Source organism: Anser anser, assembly GCF_964211835.1.
Source record: "Anser anser genome assembly, chromosome: 3".
NCBI lineage: Eukaryota > Metazoa > Chordata > Aves > Anseriformes > Anatidae > Anser > Anser anser.
Genome location: NC_139722.1, coordinates 94,902,375 through 94,918,675, shown reverse-complemented (window position 1 = coordinate 94,918,675; position 16,301 = coordinate 94,902,375). Strand labels below are relative to the sequence as shown.

Sequence of the window (16,301 nt, the reverse complement as noted above, 5' to 3'; positions counted from 1 at the left end):
TACAGAACTAGGAGATCAATCAGAAAATGAGAAAGGAAATTACCGCTTTAAGGCTTTTGTAATGGACACAGTTTTCTCCGGATTTCCTGTAGAAAGTACAACATGGCCAGCAGGCATACCTGTTACCTAGAAATGGCTCTTATTTGGAGAATGGACAGCATGTAAGCACTGCTAAAATATCTACTAAGCTTTTATAAAAGACATAGCATATCCACGTGAATTAGCACACACTGAAGTTACATACATCTTACAGAATTTAAACTAACCATAATCCATGTTTGGTACTTGCAGCCACTGTTGATGCCTTCCCTCCAATACGGATAAATAAACTGTAGCCACCATAATCCACTGACATGATATTTAAGGGTTAACCCATTCTGTAAAACATTTGTAGCCTCACGCATGTTTTTTTTAAGTCTTAAATTATTAACTCAGTCATGCTGTAGTCTCCCACACTTACTTCTGCTACAGTTTCTTCCTGAAACAGAGTTGATGCTATCCTCCATCAAAGTACTGCTCTTTGATGAAAAGGAATATCTCTGGCTGTGCTGTCAAATTTCGATTTACTACCAGGCAAGTCAGATAAACCAAGAGAGAGAAACCCCACTTTCTGAATTTCAGTATGAAGCATTGCTACAGTTGTGAGAAAAGAAAGAAAAATAAGCCTGAATCCGGAGTACATGAGAGCAGTGTGCATTAAGTGAAGGCTGTGGATACATACTGAACAATGAAAATACACCAAAATAATGAATAATTGTATTTTCAGTAGTTCCTGACTATTTTGTAGGAGGAAGATGTCTTATGGGTTACTTCATTATGTATATGAACAGGGGAACTGAATGAAAATTGCACAGGCTGCTCCTTACATCTTAGTGCTTGGGTTGCAGCTGTAGTATATTTTTCCTGTATATTAACTGCATTTTGTGCAGACTGATCTACTTCCACATTTCTGGCCCTAAAAGAAACATGCTGTACACAAGTAAATGGAGAGCATTTTGGCCTTCCAGAGGTGACATGCTCATTTACTCAGCTTTTTCTCTGTGTTTTGTTTTTTTCTTCCTGTTTACAATCATCAGTTACTCAACTTGGCACAGTAAGCTTCACTGCTGGCCAGCAGCCACAGCAGGAAGTTTTACTTTGTAAGATGTTTAAAACAGTGAATGTCTTCCTTTTGTCCAGGGCTTGCAGCTCTTGGCTCTCTGCGTTGGACTCTTTCTGCCCCAGCACCCATTCCTTTGGCTTCTTAAACTTCATTTAAAGAAGAATGCAGATTCCAGGTGTGCCTGAATATTGTTAGCCAGCTAATTGACTAGTCTTTCTTAAAGTACCTTATTTCCAATCTTTCATTTAATATTTCATTTTTTGGACATACATTTTAAAAGGCATTTGAATAGAATTGTGTTTCGGTGCCATGAAAAGGTCATACATGCTGCTTCTGTGCATCACTTGGAAAAGTTATCCTTTGTTTTGAAAAATAGTCTGCAATGGAATTCTGACTGTATGTTGCAAAAGCATGAAGACCAAAGTGTAGCAGTTGCACAAAACGCTCTGAGCCATGTTCATCTTTGGCACAATTCTGTTTGTCTCAGTGGACTTACTCTCCTTATAATACCACATGGAAAAATGTTGGAAATCTGGCTGTGAAATCTGAATGCTCTTCACATTTGGTATCTCCAGAGCGTTTTACTCACAGTTTACTATCCTTTCAATCAGTCCCAAGAATTGCCTTATTTCTTTTTTTGTCACAGAACTGAATTTGGGAAATACGCAATATATTGTCAGCGATGCGTGGAGCGTACCCAGCAGAATGGAGACCGAGAAGCCAGACCTTCCAGAATGGAAATTCTTTCAACTCTTCTAAGGAACCCCTACCACCATTCACTACCCTTTAGTATTCCAGTTCATTTCATGAATGGCATATATCAGGTAATGTTAAATAGACCGTGAAATCTAAGCGCTCCCTAACCTGTGCTTTCAGCATATATGTGAAGTATATCAGAAACAGAATTTTTAAGTGTTAAGGTAAACATTGTTCAGCTTTCATCCTGTGCCAGTGCTAGCAATGGTGGGCACAAGGTATTTGAGTTTGATTTGATCAATGAAGAGTAAATGTTTGGGAAAAAACACTTAAGTGTGAGAAATATGAATGACGTTTCTTATTTAACCTGGCCACCAGATGAATGAATTAGACTAAAGGAAGAAGAAAGGTATTAAATTCCATTTCCTTTCTTAAGATACCTTTAAAGTTAAATATCTCACTGAAGGCATTGAAACGCAGCTATAACTTCCATTATCAGCCACGAAGGATAACCCTATTTGTTACAGAACAAACACAGCTTCGTTCTTAACCTTTCAGACTTCATCAGTCAAAGCCTGTAGAATGCTTTCCATGGGCATAGGGGTGCAAGTCCTGGTTTTTGTTTCTAGTGGTGAGAGCTTGCAAAAAGAGTTTTTTAACAATTCACAGTATTACAAGATATAAAGTAATTTTTTATATGAAGTCAAAACTGTATTGAATAATCTTTTTATTTCAGATAGCAGAAGAACTCTGTTTCTTTTCCCTTCTAAGTTTCTTAATTGCTTACTGCATGCCAAGTAAAAGAGAAAAATCAACATGTATTTAAGTCACCCTAAAAAGTTTCAAAAATGAAGTTTGAAGAAGAAAAGGAATAACTGCTCATTTATTTATATATTGCTCAAAATGCATCTCCTAAGGGCTATGAAAATTGTAATTAAATAAATAAATTACTTCCGTGGGATCAGTAAATAACCAATTTGTAAGTTCCACTGATGGTAAGTTATCCACAGAGGATGGAATGGATCTTAAGTTCCCAGTGTTATTCTAGAGGTACTATTCTTCTTCAAAATTTTAGCTTTAATTCTTTTTTTTTTTCCAAGCGCTTGATAGCAAAAAACATTTTGGGTGCTTTTTTAGGTTGTTGGGTTTGATGCTTCTACCACAGTGGAAGAATTTCTGAACACCCTGAACCAGGATACAGGAATGAGGAAACCAGCTCAGTCAGGATTTGCATTGTTTTCTGATGATCCCTCTGGCAAGGATATAGAGCACTGTCTTCAAGGGAACATCAAGGTAAATAAAAGCCTTTAATGAATTGTGCATATAAAACAGCAAAATATCTTCATTTTACAGAGCTCTCTTCAGACAACGTAAAGGAAAATATTTTTAGGCTGAAAACTGTCTTTTTTTTCCTCATAATGTGAAAGATGAAAAAAATCAATTTTTCAATTACTGAAATTCATTCAGTGAACTATATTTAAAAGCATTGTCTGGGAGACTGATATTAATCATGGAAGTAACAGCTGGGCTAAAAAAAAAAAAGAGAAAGAAAGCTGTTACTAATCACAGTTCTTTAAAACCAAAAAGTAATTGGAATCCAATGTTCACTTAGAGATTTCAGTTAGCAATTCTGGTATAGCCCCAAAAGGTCCAAAAAGTCCTTGATACTAGCACGGGGATCTTGGGGAATAAAAATAAAGAATGGATTCCTTATCTAAATACAGAATAATTAGGGTTCAGGAAATTTCCAATTTTTGGCATATCATTGTTCTGGATCTTAGTTCCATCTATTACTAATAATAAATTATTTGCAGCCAAGATTGGCAAAATGCAATATAATCTATGTTTTAGTAGAATATTCTTCAAGCCTTTTAGCAAATAATGAATAATATTTTTTTTTGTGCTTCTATCGAGTAGTCTTTTGCACTCTTTGGCCAACGCTCACAGCTGCACTTTGAGTTACAAAGGAAGGTACTGCCAGCTCTTCATGACAAACAAGCAGGGTCATCTGATTAGCTCTGCTTCCCCACCATAATAACTACCATATGGAAAGCAAAACATATTTTTAAAAATACTTATTTCCTTGGTAAATGCAGCTTTAGAAGCTGTTCACATTACTTCTTCCAGAAAGGATTTTCTGTGAAAGAATGGTGACCTGAAGTCCAGCAGGACTCACTGGACCTCTGTTCTACCTCCTCCCAGCCTGCCCGCATGCACCACTTGTCAGAAACCACCCTCAGTGCACTTTGTTAACAAACTTCATACAAACATCAAAACAGACAGTTAGTAGAAGGGGCCTGAAAATCTCCAGCATACAGCAGAAAGAGAAGGCAGAGATCAAAGGCATTTGATTAATTATATAGCAACTCACTTTGTATAATTACGTACTCATTGGCTGCTGCTAAATCAAGTACCTGTCCTTTCCACATAAACATATTATGGCTTATTTGCAAAGTTAGGGTGCGTGTTCCAGGATAAACAAACAGAAAAGCTGATTATTAAATGTTCCAACTAAGAACAGCTAGTAAACTTATCTTCTAGTTAGTTTAAAGATTCAAGCTGTGTAAGTTTCCAATATGTAATAGGTAAATGATATTAAAATATGTAGGCAGTTTTTATTCAAATTTTTTGAAAGATGAATACAAATAAAAGTTGCTTTCTTACTGATTTCTTTCTAGATCTGTGACATTATTTCAAAATGGGAGCAAGCCTCCAAAGAACAACATCCTGGGAAATGCGAAGGTACAAGGACTGTCCGCCTTACTTACAAAAACAGGTTTGTATAGCAGTTATAACATCTCTGCCTTGTCTCAGGTTTTATATTTTTTTGTTTTTAATTTCTGCAGTTTCTTCATATGAAAAATATTGGCTGACTCAAAACTTGCAATAAAAATAGTAAATGGGTGTAACTAGAGTAATTTAAAAAATATATATATGGTGTGGTGGGTTTTACCTCAAAAAATGGTGAAGAGGGTGCTATAAAAAAGTAAGGGCAACACTGAGTTCAGAAGACTGAAATTAAGTATTTGCCCACTGGTTTAAGTACAAGTGGTGTTCTGCTAACGTGTTTTGACACTGACGTAAATATGTCATATTCAGATACCACCAGTCCTCAGGGCTAACATATGTCCCCATCTTCTTTATTTAATAACTTTCTGTCTTCTCTGCAGGCTTTATTTTTCAGTTCAAGTCCATGGGGAGACGGACAGAGAGAAGCTGCTGCTAGTCTATCAGACGAACGATCAGATAGTCAATGGACTTTTCCCTGTAAACAAAGAACTAGCAATGGAACTGACTGCTCTTCTGGCTCAGGTAATCCTGGTTCATTAATGGCTCACACAGCAGTTTTACAGGTGCAAACCTTAAATTAAGGAGGTGGTCCAGGGTTGCTTGGCAGTCGAATGGCCTTCACCTTTTATATGTGATAGCGCAAGAAATAGACTGGGCTAGAATCTTTGTGTAAAGCTAACTTCTGTACTTCAGTGGAAATGCTCTACAGTGAGCGCTAGTGTTGGCACCAATATGGATAATCAGGCCAATATGGATAGTCAGGCCCTATTTGATTAAGTATCATCTAATCACGTATCATTTCTTCATTTGCTATTCTTTAAATTATTTCTGCAAGTTAATATACCAAAGTAACAGCTGTTTAATGAAACCCTAAAGCTCCTTTACTAGCAATGGTCTTGATAAAATCTGTTTTATTTAAAAAAAAAATAGACTCAAGCAAAGGAAGGATACTGAGAAAGTTACTTGATGGTGTTACTCAAATCTAAACTGGTTTGTGTAGCTGAAGATGTAGCAATCTCAGAGCAGAACTAGATAGTATTATACCCTGTATTTGTACAATTTATATTTGAAATTTGTTTTTTCTTGCATGGTAAATATCAAATAAAATTACTTGCATGGCTTCTGTATCAGTGAAAAATACACATTATTGACAAACTGTTTCTAATTTTCTTTGGTAAGACAGAAGAAATAAATACCCAGCAAGAAAATTACCCTGCAGTAACAAATATTTTTCTTCTTTGTGGTCTTACCCTTAGGTAGAAATCGGAGATTTTGAAAGGCCTTTCTCAACGCCAGCAGGGCAAGTCACTTCCCAGTCCAAGTCCAATCAAACATTAAAACAAGTTTTGGAGAGATTCTACCCTAAGAGATATAGACATGGTTGTTCAGAGGAGCAATTAAGGTGAGACATATTTTGCTGTTTACATTCTCTGAAAACTTAGCAGTGAAATGAGGATTTTTTTAATTCTCCTAAGGTACAACTCACTGTTCTGCCATATTTACCTACACCTGTGATTGAAACTTAGATTCTTGCTGAATTAAAGAAGCCACTTCCTCTCTACATTTCTAATCTAAATAGAGTATCATCATTAAGCATGCATTCTAGTAAAAGCTTTAGAACAGACAAATTACTACATAGTTTTACAAACCCCGGAGATTTTGAAATTCTTATTTTTCTTACTCAGCAAATTTAGGTCCGTGCATAGAACAGAACTAGGAAAGTGCATAGAAAAGAACTACTGAAAATAAAGGGCATGAGGGTCTGATCTGAGTGTTTGCTATTCAAATGTGCAATGTTTTGCAGCCAGTCAAATTGGCAATACGGTAACTTTGTGGACTTGCTATTAATATATCACCTAATATAAAATTAATCATTTGCAAGTTACTTTACTCAGCACCTATTCATATAAAGAATAGCATAACAGTGTAAAAAATTACCTAAAGTCAATGTCTTAGCAATTTTGAAGTCCAAAACACATTTCTGTAATGTTTTCCTCATTATCCCTACATGGTTGAGAGTTTAAAGCTGTTATCATACACACAAAGCAACACTATTACATACTCAGAACATAACAGGGACTTTCAAAAGTATATGCTCAACAAATAAAAAGTTACACAATTAATTTCAGAGAACAAAGTGTAAGAAGCACTAGATCAGACTAACTTGTGGAGGCTAAGCCTGTTAGACTGTTCAGTTAGTTCCTAAACTATGAATTCCAGAAGCTGGAAGCGTATAGCAGGGAAAGGACCCCTCTATACCTGTCGTGTTTCCTGTGTTCTTTGCTAAGGGTGCAGTTTGACTTCATAAACTTCCAGTAAGAGTAAGCTGCAAGTGAAGGATCTCACCTTTACAACACGTTCCCCCTTCCTTTTCCTGGGCTGGATTTTGTGGTTGCAGGGTGAGTTATTCCTAGAATTCAGAGTGCTGGAAAGATATGCCAAGTTTTTTCTGGAGGATTCATTTTCCATGGGATCATTTTATAGAACCAACTCACCTTGTAGTCACAAAATAAAAGAGCCAGTGTGAATGCATCATGCATTAGGAGCACCCTTTCTGGAAGCAGTGCCCAAATACACTGAGAAAGAGTAACGTTAAGCTGTGTTTTCCACATCTGCTACCAGCCACAGGTAAAGATAGGTGCTAAGCTGGATGAATTTTTGAAATGACAACTGGCATTGCTGTTGAGTACTGATAAAATTAGATTGATTACCTTAGAGACACATTAAAAGCTGTACTTGATTCTCTTCCTCTATGCTGTTATTGCTACATCAATATTTAATCATAATGTTGCAGAAACGAGAAGAAACTTTGTCATTCTCATGTGCATAAAAATACTAAATGGTGTTTTGGATATATTTGATACTGTATAAGTGATAGTCATTGCATTAACTTAAATTATCGTTTTAACAAATGGATTTTTTTTGCTCATTAAGCTTGCTATGGGTAAGCATTTAAATTCCTTTCAATAACTAAATTACATATTTCATTTCAACAGACAGCTTTGTCAGCGATTGTCTACAAGATGGATGGCTCTCCGGGGGCACAGTGCTGCAGACTGCGTGCGCATTTATCTCACTGTAGCCAGAAAATGGTCCTTCTTTGGTGCTAAATTGTTTGCAGCAAAAGTAAGAAACTTTACTGAATTTGAGTGGTGTGGGTTTTTTAATATAAATATGATTTGCAGAGTTTTTGGAAAACTCTTTTGTTGAAAATGAGTGTGATACACACGTGCTGATTTAATCACTTGTCAAATTACTAATTTGTTTAAGCCATATGCTGCTGAAATGTAACAATCATAGTGATAGGTATACCATATTAATAACTTTCCAATACACTTACTGCTTGGTTTACGTTATTAATCTAGGTGGTACCTTTTCTTACGTATTCATATCTTCAGAGCCTTTTTGTTTCATACCTTTTTTGCCTGATAACTCTTAGAATATTGAAAGGCATCATTAACTGGTTATAGAAGCGGAACCTTGCAGAAACAGTAAATGTTGTTAAGGGTATTTGGAGCACTCCCTTCTGGGCTGGCCTCTCTTAAACCACTGGTACCTTTATTCTCTTGATTCAAACAACTGTGTTACGTAGAATTGTCCTTGCCCCCTTATGTCTCATTAGGTAATCCATATATATATATATATATATATATTTATATGTAATATATATATATATAAATTACCTATCAGCACTCTGTTCTTCACATGCATAGACTAGTGAACAAAATTATAAGCTTTTTTTTTTTTTTAGTTCTATTAGTGAGACTGTACATTTTATTGGACTAAGTACTGGGAGAAGCTTCAGGAACATTAGGATGCATTCACAGTTCCGCCAGTGGCCTACTACGTGGCTTTGTAGTTCCCTCCCAATGTAAATCTCAGTAAGATCTGTGGAGGAGAAGAGCTCTATATTAGCTTATGTTAATAGTTATTTACATATTGTCTCATTTTGAAGTAGTAATTAAAGAACATTTCTCTTTGTAGCCTCTAGCAACCTCCTCACTTGAGAAATCCTTCATATGGTTTGCTGTACATGAAGATGGCATAAGCATCCTTGATTACAGCACTATGGTAAGTGACTTTTTTTTCTTTTTTTATTTTGGTCAAAGTAGATTTTAGTACTGAGTATATAGAGAGATTCAGTACACAAAAGATGGCATTAGACTTCCATGCTGGTATCTAGTCTTTCCTCATAAAGCAAAAATTCGTTCCTTTCAAAACACTTTCATGTTACCATTATAGGAGTACTAATAACAGAAATAAGTAACAATTTCTTTGCACTGAATTTATTTTTGTTTATCAGATATAATTTTTATATCTTTCAATGAAATGTTAATGTTTTAATCATGCAGATGTCAGGAGATCCATAGTTACAGTTCTTACAACATTAATTTTCTTTTCCTGAAGACTTCATTTTCCATTATTATTCATAATACATACACTCTGCAAAGTGCAGTTACTTAAAAAGATAGTTATTTTCATTGTATTATTTTTGTTTAATAGTAGGTAATATAACCCAGTGTTATTTAATTATGGCATTTTAGGCTCTGATTTTTCTTTGATTTGCAATAAAAGTTTTCACAGAAAACGATTCATGGTAATCAGTGTAAAAAGGCAGTGCCTGAGAAGATCCCTGCTTTAATTTATATCCTGCAAAGACATAGAATGGCATGTTGCTATTAGCAAGTGCTAATATTGAATATCAGAAAATTAAAATCTCGACTTCATAATTGCATTGATATAGGCCTTTTCATTACATTTCTTTGTTGTTAAAAAAAACACAGAACAGTAAAACAAAAAACACGAGGAGAGCAAAGAGCAGCTATACAGTAGCTGTATACAGAGAATGAGCAAAATGAGCTTGCATCAGACTGCAGAAAGCTCTATAAACACTGCCTGCTCACAGAGCTAGCTGTGGGATTTCTGCAGAGCACTGCCTGTTTACAATGCAGACAGGCCCTGCCTTCCATTTAAGGAATGCTCAGTTTCCAGAGAATATCCTGATTTTCTGTAGAAAGGATCATGGGTATCAGAACTGGTGCTGCAAGGAGCAGCTAATTAAAAACACTACTTGGAAATAAGGACAAAAAAAGGTTTAGTAATCAAACAAGTAAAGTGAGTTATCATATGGGTATTGTCTCACGATGAATTTTTGAATATCTTAAGCACATTAATATGATATTAATGATAAACCAAATGCTAATTGTAGACTCAAATGCCATTAGCGTGGTGTTGAACATTGAACAGTAAGAGCAGAAAGAGCAATGCGGAGGAGCTTTGAAGAGCATTTATGTACCATCGGAGATGTGAAAAAAAAAGAAAATGGAATTTACATTTAATTGTGTGTCTATTAACTATATCACTGCCCAAAAAGAAATCCTGGAGTTAAATCACTTTAGATGTCATACACCTTCCCATTTAACTTACTTAGACACTACTTCAATTTCAAGTGGAACTCCTGAGAATAGCTTCTCTCAAAGTTAGTCAGGAGTTAAGTAAATTGAATTATAGACTTATGTTGAAACCTGCTCGTAATAATCTAATGATCTAATTAATTTGGAATAGAAACAGAAGTCTAACTAAGGAGAGTCTTATCATATACAGTGGAAGTTCCTCATTGTGAAGGTCTGGATGAATCTATCCCAAAATTTACAATTAATTTCAAGGTTCATAAGAGGCTAACAACATTTTGAAAAATACACATGCAGTTATATTTTTAAGAGATGTATTTGTCATAATCTGTTTTTCTTGCATTGACCTGCTTATAGCTTTGGGTTTTCTTTTTTAAGCGATTGACAGTTACATATACATATAAGAGTCTGATGACTTTTGGAGGCTATCAAGATGATTTTATGTTGGTTGTTAATGATGCTCAGATAAAGGACAAAGCAACTGAAAAACTCCTTTTTGCCATGACAAAACCCAAGGTTGGTATATTACCTGAAATAGTTTCCCCACCATCTGCTACTTTTCTACTTTTTCTAGTGGTCAATCCTTAACAGATGTGAAAGATGAAACACTTTCCTTATTCCTAGCATTCTGAGATTATTGACTTTTGCCAGATGGCTTTAGAGGGAGAAACGGTTACTAATATAAGAGCTAACAGTGACAATGCTGTTGTGTTTTCTTTTCATGTCCCTTTATATAACGTTCCAAATTTTTCATGTAAGTACATAGTCTGTCTGATTGATCAGCACCATAGATTTTTAAGAAACTGTTTCTGTTCTACAGTGGAATTGCAGAATACAAGATCTGAAAGATCTGTCACTTGTTAAAAATTCTAGGATATTTTTGCCTTTGGTAAAGGAGCTGTCAAGCTTTTAAAATCTATATTCTCTCATTCGCTGGTAAGATTGACTATATTTAAAACAAACAAACAAAAAACAGAATGTGAAGTCTCTTGCTGTTATTCAGAACAATCTATAAAACAGAATATGAAATTCTACATATAAATCTGGGTAAAGTCATGACTCTTCATACAGTTAGACTTAGTAAAATACATCTGTTCAAGTTTCCCTCAGACTGTGCCCTTACAGGCAAAGTTGGGCGGAATGCAAAGAGAAAATACAGTAAGTTCCCAGATGTCTTCATTCCTTTTACCTACTCTGCATCTTGAGTCCTTGAGCTCTAGTTATTTTCTTGGAAAACTGAGGGAACACGTCACGAAAGATTTTTCTAAGAGCATCATCTTTTGGACTTCAAAATACCTCTCAAAGTTGAATGAAAGGAGTGACCTGTTTGAATCATTTAAGACTGAAGACAAAGTATCCAGCCTACTGATAGGAATAACATTATATTACTGGAAAGCAGTGATAGAAGAAAGTTCTAGTAGCATTTCCTCTCTCCCCATCGTTAGGCTGTTTGATAAAGTAGAAGTACTTTTCCAGCTGATTGTCACTAGCTAGAAAGTTAGCTATTTTTTCAGCAGTCAAAACACGTCACTGTATTTTTCAGAGACTTGTGTGTTCCTGTTACAGATTCTTGAGATCACTCTACTGATTGCCAGCTATATTAACAACTTTCATCAGCAAAAAGGAGCTGCTCATCACCTCTCTGCTCCAGCATTACTGACACCTCAAAGTGGACAGAAACTCAAGGAAATGGGGAGTCAGACACTGCTCACAAACAACAGACCGACTAAATGTCCAACTTTGTTATGAAAGTGTTACCTGTCATGATAATGCATCTTTGCTACATGGTTTCTACATTGATTGAAAACTTTTTGATGTACAAGACGTACTGCATAAGCAGGTTTGTAAATGAAGGAAAGGAGGACGGGTTTATATTCATTTCAATGGTATATAGCAGGAGGAACCCTTTAATTAAAGCCCTGGCACAAACTGGAATGATGAAGATGAGCCGATTTAAGAATTCTACTTTACTGGGGTGGCTTGTCCCTACAGCTCAAAAATAAATGTGTCTGTTGATAGTGATGGGGAAGGGTGGCCTTGGGAACAACTGTATACATTTTAGTCATTTTCCAGATATTTTTCTCAGGGACCAAACTGTCTTCACCTCTTCAGTTGCGTTTTAAAAAATTACAAATTGTATGACCTTCATTTTTTTAAAGGATTTTTTGTTTTAAAAAATGTTAAATAGTATATTTTCCATTTCCATCACCCCTCTTTATTTTGCAATACAAGCACCACGGGACTAAAAAGAGCAAATTGTTTTAGAACTGTTTCTTCTTAAAAAAAAAACACACATAAACACATCACGTAACTATTACAAATCTAACAAGTATTCTCCCAATACCCTTTTAGCCATTTTTATACAACTGTTCTACTTGGCATATCTCTAGCCTTGGCCTGATACATTTCTAAATAATCCCTCTCAACCCCAGCCTTTTGGAAAAATCTAAATTGAACAGGCACTGTATTTAGTATAGTTTTATTAAACTTCTTTAATCCAAAAATAATAATATAATCCAGATGCAAGAATGACTCGATTCAAAACACAGGAATAACACAGAAAGCCATTGCTTGAATTGTTGAGCTTCGAGACATAAATGACATATAAAATGGCATGTGTATAATATATACAGTGATACAGAATAATATTTTGTAAAAGGTGTATTTGTTGTTTTTCATTTGTATCTATACATTTCATATTATAAAACTAATTACAATGTTCTTGCACACTGAAGGTAAAATGTTGCATCTGCACTATTGGACTTGGGAGTACTTTCTGGTTACCTTTTTCAGCTGCAAGCTTCATTACTGTGTAGGGTCAAGTACATAGAAATGACACGCGTTTTAAGTTCCAAACCTCACATTTTAGTTTCTGTGCAAAGAAACCACTTCTGCAGGCTCTGAAATAGATAAGCAGCGTAATCTAATAACTTAGGTCCAGTTGTAGAGGGGGTAGTTAAACATGAATCACTGATTTATACACATTTCACAATTTCCACTTTTGCTCATGCTGATGATCATTGATCATTAATCATTTACTGCTAACCTTCATCATTTTAGTCTGCAGTAATTTCATAATGATGAATATTAATATCTGAAGGTTGAAAAACTCCTTTGTTTTATGACATTTCATATATACACATATACAGATTGAGAGAGGAGTAATTTTCAGTCGTTTGCCCTCTCTAAAAGGTAGGGAGTATCTTCCTGAAGAATTGAAATAGGTTAGTTTGGAGATACAGTTTGCAAAAAGAACATAGAATTAAAAAGTGGAAAGACAAGTTGTCTGGCTGACTTGATAAATACATTTCTTCTGAAAGCTCTCAAAATCCTGCCACAAGCTAAGTGTGCAAGACACTACCTCCACTTTATGGCTCAGTGCTTTGTCTTGAAAATTACAAACATATAACAAACATACTGTATCTGGATGCCTTCATGTTTGAAATGCAGAAAGAGCTTCCTGATAACTTTCAACCTTCACAAGTAGTTATGCCATTTCTCTTTCAATGAGGCAGGGGCAGCAGCAGCAGGTTTACTGCCCAGGGGACAGCAGATCTGCCATCATCAGGGCAACCGCACAGGAAGCTACAAGAGACCCTGGCACTGACTGCAGCATCTTTTTGTGCAGACTCCCCAGGTGAAGCGATGCAGGTAGTGTGGTGTAATTGGGTTAGGAATTAACGTCCCTTTGAGACCAGCAGTATAGTTAACTTCTGGATAATTATGGGGTTGGGTGACGGTACATGCAAATTCAAACAGATAGTACTGCATCAGTTATACTCAGGCTGTAGTGTAAAGCTTCTCAAATATGCTTAGAAAGTTACTTTACAAACAAAAAAGTCATCACAAAATTATGATAGCAATCAACCTAGAATATTCCAGCTAGCAATTATTTCCTAGTTGTCCATTAGGACATAGTGTGAGGCATGTCACTAGTGAGTTTCTTCATGTAGTTTTTTTAAATCTTTGAATTAAGTTGGTTAGTTTGGAGACAAAATGATACACATTACACAAAGCTGATGTGCAGATATTGAGTCTTTTAAACTGATTTCATTAACAATTGCTGCCTTACAAACAGCTGTTTTATAAAGCAGCATACGATATATGTAGTATGACTTTCCTTCCTGCTTTTAGGTAGATAATTCAGAAACTGCTTTGCTTTTTAGGGTTAAGCTCCTGGTGATGCAAATATCCCTAAATCATAATGCCAGAAGCAATCCATGTTCTAGTTTCCCTTTGTTTGGCAGCACCTTCCAGACTTAATATGACTGTTTAATTATGATGGGTCATCATTAATCCCATATACAGTCACATTACCAGAAATACTGTGTAATTTTCATGAAATAAATACACTCAGAATCACAGCATGACCATACAACACTAAACAGTCAAGTTTTTTCCAGGATTTTGATTAGCAACAGCATGGTTTCCATAGTCTGGTAGTAACCTCTTCAAGCAAACATTTCCCTAAAATTAACAGCAAGGAAAGTCTCTTACATAAACACACTTCAACAGCGTGGCTTGAAGAGCTGTGCAAGTCTCTGGGGGACTTGCTCTGTGTTAAGCTAGCCCCAAACCTACTTAGGAGATACCACACAATATAAGTCAGCAAAACTGAAAATTTCAGAGTCAGGTAGTTAATCTATTCTGCCTTCCCCACCCAGCTTGAGCATCATGAGTGATCCACATCTCAGTCTTAGCCTTGAATCTTCCATCAAAACAATTCATACCATGCTACCTAATCCATGATTAAAGCCCAGGCAAGAACTAGAGTTTTCTCACCTTCTGATCTTCATCAGCAGTGATGAAATGGGAGCTGTGAAATGAGCAGGAACCTCTGGGACTGATGCTGAAGAACTTCACACGCTCAAGGCTTGCAGAACCTAGGTTGTAAAAATATTCTCAGGGTGAGATTAACAGGTAAGCACATGGAAGGAGACTTCACTTTCCATCATAAGCTTCAGAATATTTTGTGCTTGCTTTGAGCACTCAGTAACAACGATCTGTATAGATAGCCAGGGAATCTGAGCTTGACAATGACTGAAAGATCAGTGGTAAATCTCTATATAAAGAATCACATTGATTTGAAAATAACATTTGGGATACAATAAAAATGAATAAATACAAGTTTGCCTTGTCAATCTTTGTGCAGCTGGATTAGTAAGCAAACTGCTCATTTCTAAAACAAGCAAGACCTAATTACTTCAGTAGTACAGCTGGCAAATGATAAAGCTTTGAGTTTTTAATGCAATCTACAAAATTAGTGTTGTCCTGTTATTTTAGATTAAATGTTATATTTAAAATAAAGGCATATGTTTCCCTATTAAAAAAAAAAAAAAAAGGCTGGTAGGTATTTAGAGTTAGAGTTACTTCTCAGACTAATACAGTTTTACAGTTTATGTCCTGGAGGAAGAAATTCATCCTTGCATAAAGGAATGCACCACTTAAACCTTTACATAAAACTTTAATAGTCCGTACAGCTTAGTGTGATCCATTAGCTTGAGTTAATTTTTAACTAAGGTGATTAGTAATTAAGTAACAGTGAATTAGGAAGAAAAAGTTATTTTTTACTGTTTCTTAGGTCATGAACAGCAAAGGAAATGAAACAGATTAAGATGAAACTTAAAATACTGAAAACTAAATTCATTTCTGGGCTGGTCTTCAGCACAGCTTATTAATTAATTAATGCCCCTACACTGTTTCCCAGCCCAGATTTGTACTGCAGCATTTTCGAGATTTGCCACGACTCTGTCACTGAGTAAATAGCTGTAAAAATACTTTGCTTTTTAGTGCCAGGAACAATTCCTACATTAGTTTTGTTTTGTTTGGCAGAGAAACAGTAGTTTCGTCCAGGGTTTTTACCACTTTTAACTGGTGATTATAGATTAGCATTGGCTTCATATACCAAGATACTGGAAATGCCCTGTGGAAATGAAATTCATGAAAGCAATGCATTTAGAAAGGCATCAGCATGGCCTGCCACTTTACAACACTAAATAATGGAGTTTCTTCCTGTTTTTTAATCAGCATGGTTTCCATAGGGGGTTGGCAAATGCTTTAGAAGAGCCATGTAGAAACCTGGAAGTGAATTAAGACAGGGGAACATAAACAGATGAAAACTTCTGGAACTGCAATTGAATAATTATGCAAGTTAAACTTAGAAAAAATATGTTTTTAAAGAACAAGTATTACATAGAGTCTGCCTCTTGCTATATAAGCCTTCTTTGGGGACGGATGGAGTTGAGATGAATTCTGAGTGAGGCCCATTTCCTGGTTTTCATCAAACAGGCAGGAGATTGTTT

The 16,301-nt window shown here is 35.7% G+C and overlaps 1 protein-coding gene across 9 annotated transcripts in view; it reads left to right on the top strand.

The window, feature by feature from the left end:
• PLEKHH2 (pleckstrin homology, MyTH4 and FERM domain containing H2) overlaps positions 1–16,301 on the top strand; it is a 60,810-nt gene that overhangs the window by 43,123 nt on the left and 1,386 nt on the right. For 4 of the 9 annotated variants that reach the window (XM_083829109.1, XM_083829106.1, XM_083829108.1 and 1 more), the window contains 10 exons: positions 1,180–1,277; positions 1,749–1,926; positions 2,936–3,091; positions 4,477–4,574; positions 4,969–5,110; positions 5,845–5,990; positions 7,585–7,714; positions 8,573–8,659; positions 10,357–10,515; positions 11,566–14,785. In XM_083829109.1, the coding sequence (XP_083685235.1) occupies positions 1,180–1,277; positions 1,749–1,926; positions 2,936–3,091; positions 4,477–4,574; positions 4,969–5,110; positions 5,845–5,990; positions 7,585–7,714; positions 8,573–8,659; positions 10,357–10,515; positions 11,566–11,748 (1,377 nt within the window). In that variant the 3' untranslated portion in view covers positions 11,749–14,785. Of the gene's footprint in view, positions 1–1,179; positions 1,278–1,748; positions 1,927–2,935; positions 3,092–4,476; positions 4,575–4,968; positions 5,111–5,844; positions 5,991–7,584; positions 7,715–8,572; positions 8,660–10,356; positions 10,516–11,565; positions 16,295–16,301 lie in introns of those variants that run through there. The other 5 variants (XM_083829110.1, XM_083829107.1, XR_014581682.1 and 2 more) reach the window with 4 other exon arrangements.